We start from the raw sequence: 8417 nt of genomic DNA, 5'->3' as shown, positions 1-8417 counted from the left end.
AAACCTCCTTTTTCTTCTCCTGTGTTTTCTATATCCGCTCACCATGCCTCAGGATATGGAAGTCATTGCTGATGGCCCATCCACCTTTCCTCTCTCATCTAAGCGGGTACTAAGCTTAGGAGCCAATGCCCAGCTTTTCTGCATTCCCACAGCCCCTGCCTAAGTCCTTGCCTTCCCACTTTAGGGAACAGGCTCTGGTCTCTATTGTTCACCAGTCTCTGTACTTGTTGCAAAGAAACCTCTCTTTTTAATTCCAGCTTCGGCAAACACTTCATCACACATCCCTGGGTTATGTGCTGAGATGCGTGGTGTAGCTCAACCTAGGCTTGGTATGGACCCCAGAATGTGCCTGGAAGAGTTTAGACCACTAACCATGAGAAGTCTCCTCTTCCTCTTTACCTGATTAATCTTTTGGTCCTCTAATTCTTAGACCAGCTGTTGAGATCTTCCTGGAAGCCTTTCCTGATTGCCCCTAGGCGGAGACAGGTCTCACAGTCCCTCAGCTGTCACACTGGGTCTTAATTGTTGGTTACTCATCTCTCTTGCTTTATCCCTCTACCGCTCATACCGGATCTGGCCCATAGTAAATACTCATCCAAAAGTCAGTTGACTTACTGGTTCTCAGCTCTCAGTCTTTGTCAATTCCAGTTTCTTCCCATGATTTTCAGCTCCCCTTTTTTTGTTTTCTTTTTTACTAATTTATATCCATAGCTTCCTTCAAAACATATTTTTAAAAACACCTCCTCAGACATAGCCTCCTACTTCCCTTCATAACATTTTACTCTTTACTCTCCTTGTCCTTATGGGAATGTATGCAATAAGTTTAGCATTATAACAAATCCCACAAAAGTTATTATACATGTAGCATAATGATGGCTTTCCTTAAAAGAGTAACCTTGAGAAAGTCCGCACCTATTGTCATAATAGTGTCACAGCCACAGTCGTTTCTGGACCTGCTCTTCGGGGATGATTACATTGACATCCTTCTGAATATATCTCAATAGGGACAAATTTCATCTTTGTGGGTGGTTTTTAAAATTCATATACAGCCAAGTGACTACGAACTATATTTAGTGAGGAAAGAGAACGATCAAGCTGGTAACTATCAGTCAGCAGCTAAAACGTAGTGTTATTATCTTTCTCTGAACATATTTGCACAAGGGAAATTCCAAAACAATTGGACTATGTTGTTTTTGAAAAGAGTTTCTAGCATCCCAAGGTGACTAGTTTCACTAATAGCACTTGCTTATCTATTATAAAATGCTTATGAAAATCCGGTTTGGAACTTCACAGGCCGCTGATCATACCGCTTTGTACTTGTTTAGTGCCATTTTACCCTCTAATTCAACATCTATTATGTGATGGACTCTGCGAATGAATAAGGCTGTGGGCCTTACCCATAAGGGACCTCCTGATCTAGAGGAAAAGATAGAAATACAGACAGTCCTGTGTGAAAAATAGATATGAGTGTCAGATAAAGAAGCAGTACAGTGGAGGGACTGTCTGTCAGGGGTAGGAATTTGTTACAAGGTCGGCAAAGCCTTCTCAGGACTGAAGGGTAAATGATTAGAAGTTCGCCAAGAGGAGGAGGGGAGGGGACTCCAAGTCACTCCAAGTCAAGGGAACAGAAGGTACAGAGACTGAAAGAAGAAGATATGTTTGGGGGGAATCTCAACTCATTCAATACTGTTATTGTGTAAAGTTCACAATGGGGCAGAGAGGACAAGAGAGCGGGCCCAATGAAGTAAAGGCCTTGTATTGACCATTTTTAGAAGTTTGGACTTTGTCCTCTAGGAGCCAGGGAGAGGCTCTGTGGGTAGGATTTCCCTTCCCGACAGGATCATAAACCTCCACATCCAATTAGTCACATCGGGTTGCCCCGCCCCCCGTCTTTTTCTTTTTCTTTTTTTTCAAGATTGTCTCCAATCCATCCCTTCCTTTCTATTTTGACATCTAACTCATTTGTTCAGGCCTTCATCACCCATGCCCGCCTGGCCTGTTTCACAAACTCCTCACTAGCCCTCGGACTCCCGTTCATTCACCTTTTGCACCTGACAATTTGCACAGGAGTATCAGAGCAACCTTCCTTTCCATCGAGTCTCACTCCCGTTCAAAAACCGTCAATGGTTTTTATTCTATGACCTGAGAGATAACTATCCCCCCTTCCTACCCACCCCTCCCTCTTTTTCAGCTTGTCATTCAAGGTCCTGGTCCCAACCCCCTTTCCCTCCTTAACTCCTGTCACTGTGAATAGTGCTAGAATTCATCTACTTCTTCCCTTATCGGTACCCTTTGATGGTGGCTCTCCTCTGGAATGCTGTGCCCACACAAACTTTTTCTTGGATTTGTTTCAACTCTTTTCTTACAAAAAACAGGCCCACTTGACATCCCTCACTCTCCTGCGCTGGAAGTAACCGCTATTCTGGTTATATTCTTTTACTATATACTGTGTGGTGTGCATCCATAAATAATATATATGGCATTGTTTGGAAACATAAATAGACCTACATGGTATACTTTATATCTCCTTGTGCAATTAGTCTTTTCACTACCATTTTATTTTTAAAATTTATTTCTATTGGCGTATATGAACATGATCTTTCAATTGCTGTGTATTTTATTTTCTAAATATACTATTCATTATCCATCCATTCCTCTATGGGTGGGATTTCAGATTGCTTCCCATTTTTGGTATTGCCAACAACGTTACAATGAATATCCTTAGCTGCTCTCCTCGTCCTTACAAATTTTACTAACCTTTCAAAACCCTGCTCTCATCCCAGTTCTTCCATGAAAGCCTACCCACAGCAGCAACGTCTAGATCCTCAAAAGTAGCTTGAGCACCGTGAGACTTTAGCACCATTCCAACTGAGCCCCGCAAAGTAAGGCGCTTAAGAAACATTTGCTAAACGAGTGAATGCATGCGTGAAGAATGAATGAATGAATGAGGCAGCACAACCCAGTGGATGGCTCTGTTCGTTTTAAATGGGCTTTGGCGCCGTAGCCCCCATTTCCTTCTTTGACAGCGCTGGCCGTCCCCCGCATTCCTCCAGCCAACCCGGGGTGTGTGGCTGTGTGTGCGTGTGACGGGGGCGAGTCCTTGCTCCCGGGATGAGCGCCGGCTCCCCCTGCAAGTTCACGATCTCAGTGCCCCTAGCGTCTGAAGTTCAGCGTCCTAACACCCACCCCTGTTGGCAGAGGCCGGGCCCCGCCAGGCGCTCCAGCGCCGAAGGCGTTAAGGCGCGTCCGGACTCGACGCGGGTCGGGCCGGCAGCGGGGTCTGAGGGCTCGTAGTAGATCCCTCCGCGCGCGGCTCGGCCGGCGCTTCTTCCTGCGGGAAACCCCTGGGTGCCGAAGGCGGCGGGGCCCGGCCGGGGCGCCAGGGGGCGGGGCTTGCGGGGGGAGGAGGCGGCCGAGGCGGAAGGACACACGAGACTGCACACTCGAGAAAGTTAGAGCCAAACTTCGGGCGGCGGCTGAGGCGGCGTCCCGGGCACGGCTGACTGGGGGTGCAGGGAGTGGAGGCGTCAAGCCTGAGCTTCAGGGCGCAGCGCGAGGCCGTGAGCCACCCAAGCGGGAGGAGGAGAGGAGAAAGTGGGGGCTCCTCGGTTGGGACCCCCTCTCCATGTGGATCTGCCCAGGCGGCGGCGGCGGCGGAGGAGGCGACCGAGAAGATGCCCGCCCTGCACCCCGCTCGGCTGTGGGCGCTGCTGGCGCTGTGGCTGTGCCGCGCGGCCCCTGCGCGTGGTGAGTATCGGGCCCGGGGGTGCTGTCCCCGCGCCCTGGTCGCGCACCGCCGCCCCCGCCCGCCCATCTGGGGCGACCGTTCCCCCCTCTTTGGTCCCCTCGGTGCGAGAAGGCCGGGCTCTGCCGCCGGCGCGGATTGAGGCCACTTGGTTCCAGAAAGTTTGGGCATCGTGGGGGCCCCCTGAGCGCGCCCCTTCCCCCGCGCCCCCCGCCGCCGCCTGGTCCCCTCTGCCCGTGGCCCCACACACGCCTCCTCGGCCGGAGGAAGGCCGGGCAGCGAGGCGCAGAAACTCCCCTTCTTGGGTGCTGGAGTTCTAGGAGTTGGGCAGTCTTGCCCTTTTGGTTCCGCGTTTCCTGGGGTTGAAGGGGAACCGAGGGCGGGCTGCCTGCGACAAACCCCCGCTGGCCACCGACCGCAAAGGGGCTGAGCGAAGGAATGCCAGGTTCTGGCGTGGGGGATCGGCAGGGGCAGGGCCTCCAGCCCAACGGCTTGCACCCTCACAGCCAGAAGTAGCTGTGCCAAAGGGGAGGCACACAATCCGGGTGGGTGGGGTTGCTGTGGATGGGGCCAGGGTTTCGCGGGGCGCCTGAGTCTGACACTCGGAATCCACGGTCGGGACGAATCCGAGGTGTTGTGCGGAGTCTTTGAAAGGTGGAGGCAGGCACAGTAGGAGAACTGGTGTGGCTGCATGCTGGGCCACATGATTTAAAAATCTCAACTGCTGTTATTCTTTCCGAGGCGCGCAGCTCAGGCGCTGTCTCGGTCTGTGTCCAGCCCCAGGAATGTGGTGTGACGATCACCAACTCCTCTAACCTGGCAGCAGGGTTTGCTGCTCTTTTGGCAGGTTGGGGGTGGGGCAGGGGTGGGTGAGGAAAAGTGGAGCCGGTCATTCAAAGTGCTGCCTTAGCAGGCCTCTTTCTGGTTGGATATGTGCGCGACAATTTCTGAACACGGCTGGACCAAGGAAAGGAAATGCAAGCATTTCTTACCCATCCCACCCACAATTTCAGATTCCAAGTTTGTTGGGACCGTTTAGTGGAAAGCGCTGGGGTTTTGGAGCTTCATAATCCTGGGTTCAAATCCAGCGCTGCTCTATGAACTCCCCGATAAAATGGGAATGAAATTACCCAGCTAATAGGATTAATCGAGAGAATGGTATATTAAACCCATGGCAGTCAAAAGATATTCCGAAAGGGCAGGGCTGGGTTTTATTTTTTTCTGAATCTCTGCTTCCAGTAGGATAATAGCTAGTGTCTGTTTGTGGAGCAGCAAGGTGCCCCTTCTTTTCCTAGCCTGATCTGAAGGAGTATTTTACCTTGACCAAAAAACTGGTACCTGAGCTATGTCTCTTTACAAAGAAAAGGTTAAGAAGATGATGAGCTTCAGAAAAATTTGCTCTTTGTTCACTTTCGACAGGCGGGGGCCCTGCCCATCATCGATGTTTGAAAGAGAACAAGGTTATTTCTCACCGTGCTGGGTTGTTCAACACCAACGACCGTGTTTCCCCGAAAATAAGACCTAGTTGGACCATCAGCTCTAATGCGTCTTTTGGAGCAAAAATTAATATAAGACCCGGTCTTATTTTACTATAAGACCCGGTCTTATCTAACATAATATAAGACCCGGTGTTATATTAACTTTTGCTCCAAAAGACGCATTAGAGCTGATGGTCCAGCTAGGTCTTATTTTCCAGGAAACACGGTAGGTCTTTCTTGGGAAGTTCAAATTCCATACCCCTCTAGGTCCCTAAGAATTTCAGAAGTGGGCCAGGGGCTGTGTGATGATGATCGAAACTGTTGTTTCAGAAGCATTTAACAAAGCACGTAAATGGTGTTTTTGCCTTTCCTTTTTCTTTGAGTGGAAAGCTTTTGGTCTACCACTAACTTGTTTAAGTAAATAACTCAACCTTCATGATTTGTAGGCTCCTTACCTATGGAATAGAAATACAGAAGCACCCTACTTCAGAGAGTTGGAGGGAATGAGAAATATGATTGCAGAGATTTGCAAAATTAAGTGTGAAATGATAAGACAGATGTCAGGCTTCTCTCATTCTAGAACCTCAGTATATAGAAAGATACCCTTTTTTATACTTCTGCACTGATGAGGTATTGCTATGACTAGCTGACTTAGGTGGACACATTGAGTGTTAGTCAATTAGTTCAAAGGACAAGATTTAAATATTTTGATTTTTAGGCAGGTGTTCTTCAGGTGCTAAACTGCAATAGAAGAGATTAGAAACCTGTTTCTTAGTACAAATCTTAAACCTTTTTCAGAGTCTGGCAGTGAAGCCTTCTTCACTCTTCTTAATCTTCTACTATCATTTGTGTTTTGCCAAGGTACCAATTGTAACACACCCTTCCCAACTTTTGAGTGTTCCTGCGTTTGGCTTGTGGCCAATTGTTAATTTAAACATCACTGAGTTCCTAAGGCAAAGAGCTGTCAACCCATCTGTCTGATTGTCTAAACAGCTATCCAAGACCACCCTTTTCCCCTTGTTTTCTTTTGCTGTGCAATGTGAAGTGACTCCCTGGTTTTACAGCCTGCTAGATAATTTCTCAGCCACATTCTTCCCTTGCTTAAAAAAAAAAAAAAAAAAAAAAAATCACAAAGAGTAATTGTTGTTGTGTGTGTGTTTTTTTTCCAGATGGAGATGAAATTCATCCCCAAACTATTTTCCTTGATCTTTCTTCTTGTTCTTTCTATATTATTATTCGTTTTGGGGGTGGGGAGAGAGGGATAGGGAAGAGAGGGATCATTTCCAGTCTCTCTTTTCTGTTTCCTGATGTTTTGATTTTTAAAAATGTTTACTCCCATCTCCTTGGCATCTGTCAGCCCCATTCCCACTCTCCTGCCTCTTCTGTAGGATTCTTGTGGCATGGAGGAGTAACTTCTGGTTCACGTGCACTGTAGTTGCTGACTTCGGGACCTTTAGAAAAATGTTTAAATTCAGTGGGATATGGTTGGATGCTTCAGAGCAGCATTACAATACATTTTAAAAATATCATACCCACAGAAATTCTATTTTGCCCACAACATTTGCATTGATCTAGTTCCCACTCTCTGATGCCATTCTTAGTGGTCCCTCTTCTTGCCCTGTCCACTGTGAGAGAACAGAGCTACACGTCCTTGGCTGCCTCAAAACCAGCCGGGGTGATGCTGGGACCCAGCACCCAGGGATTCTGATGCTGGCGGTTTGAGCATCTGTGTTTTTCAAGGTTTACAGGTCATTCTGATACAGTAACTTGGTTGGAGCCTATTGACCGTTCACGACTCTGCCTTCAGGTGTGAGTATGGGGCCTTTCCTTCTTAATTGTAATACTTTCCAGAATGAACCTGACCTTAGCCATTCCAGGCTGGAACTCTCTGTGGAACATAAAAGCTATAGAGGATAATGCCATTTCTTCTCATTCACCTGGGCACAATACATCCTCATTGTCTCTTTAGAAAGACTTCATGTATTTGAATTATATGATTATAAATCCTCCATCCCTTTTGCTTCTCTGTTATCTCTTTTTCTTCAAGCTTTATGTACAGAGGGGGGCCAAAAGAAATGTATACACATTTTAAGAAAGGAAAAAACTGTATTAAAATTGTAATAATATATACCAATAACAAAAGATGAATACAAGTCATGTGTATACTTTTTTTGGCACCCCCGGTATATATATATATATATACACACACACACACACATATGTATATACATATATATACATATATACATATACATATATATATGTATACTTTCCAGAATGTATATATATAAATGTATATACATATATAAATATGTCCTTAACGGTTTTAGAGTAAAAAAATTCTAAGCCACAATTTGGATGAGCATATAATAAGAGATTTTGCATTGTTCAGCTATTGTGTTTATGCTCTTTATTTAAGTGCTTCCTGTCTTGCCATCTCTATCTGATGTCACAACTTGAACATTTCGTTTTTCTCCCGTCCTTTCCAGATTCTCCTCCTCTCTTCCCTTTCGCTGCAAATGACGTGACATCAAATGGTTCCTTTTTTTTCTTCTGCTTTTCTCTATCAGTCTGCCGCCTGCATAATATTTCGGACAGAGTAGGAGCTAGAAGAGCAGAAGGCCCCTCCAGGTCTCGTATTAATTAGTCTTGTGATGTTGTGGGAAGGATACTGTCCTGTTCGGGTCCCCTTCAGACTCCCTGAGCCAATTTACAGCGTTGACGCAAGAATCTCTCTCTTTTGGTCCTCAGTCCCCTGCCTCATCCCCTCTCCACACCACTTCCATCTCTTGGACAAATGAGCTCATGTCCACAAAACACTTAGAACATCCTCCAATGCTTATCGTGAATCTGGGCTTGAGGGAAAGAATTGTGTCTCCACACTTGTACCTAGCGTGGTACCTTGGAATCTAGTAGGCTGTCAGTAACTGTTTGTTCAATTGAACAATTGCTTTTAGTTATTTTCTTATTTGGTGCTGCTGTGGCACTCCAAGGCAATTTTCAAAGAAGTGTTTGCAAGAGTTGGTGCTTACCTTACATTTGGGGAAAAACCAATTTTTTTCCCTTCCCTAGATGTTTTATTTAAACTTGCTATTTTGAACTTCTCTCTCTCCCCTGTAGTTTCTTCTCTCTTTTTCTGATAACTTCTGCAATTCATAAAGGTCACTTTGACTTTGGAATTTTGCCCCACAGGC

At 46.5% G+C, this 8417-nt stretch overlaps 1 protein-coding gene across 2 annotated transcripts in view; it reads left to right on the top strand.

The window, feature by feature from the left end:
• Positions 1-2863: 2863 nt before the first annotated feature.
• Positions 2864-8417, top strand: part of NOTCH2 (notch receptor 2) — a 149026-nt gene continuing 143472 nt past the window's right edge. Inside the window, exon 1 of one of the 2 annotated variants that reach the window (XM_074319094.2) lies at positions 2864-2882. Coding sequence is in view for 1 of the 2 variants with exons in the window: in XM_074319093.2 (XP_074175194.2) it covers positions 3675-3747 (73 nt within the window). In the remaining variant the exon portion in view is untranslated. Of the gene's footprint in view, positions 2883-3454; positions 3748-8417 lie in introns of those variants that run through there. The other variant, XM_074319093.2, reaches the window with a different exon arrangement.

Source organism: Rhinolophus sinicus, chromosome 7 (genome assembly GCF_057876585.1).
Source record: "Rhinolophus sinicus isolate RSI-liver-muscle chromosome 7, RSI-T2T, whole genome shotgun sequence".
Taxonomy (NCBI): domain Eukaryota; kingdom Metazoa; phylum Chordata; class Mammalia; order Chiroptera; family Rhinolophidae; genus Rhinolophus; species Rhinolophus sinicus.
This window is presented reverse-complemented; position numbering and strand designations above follow the sequence as displayed.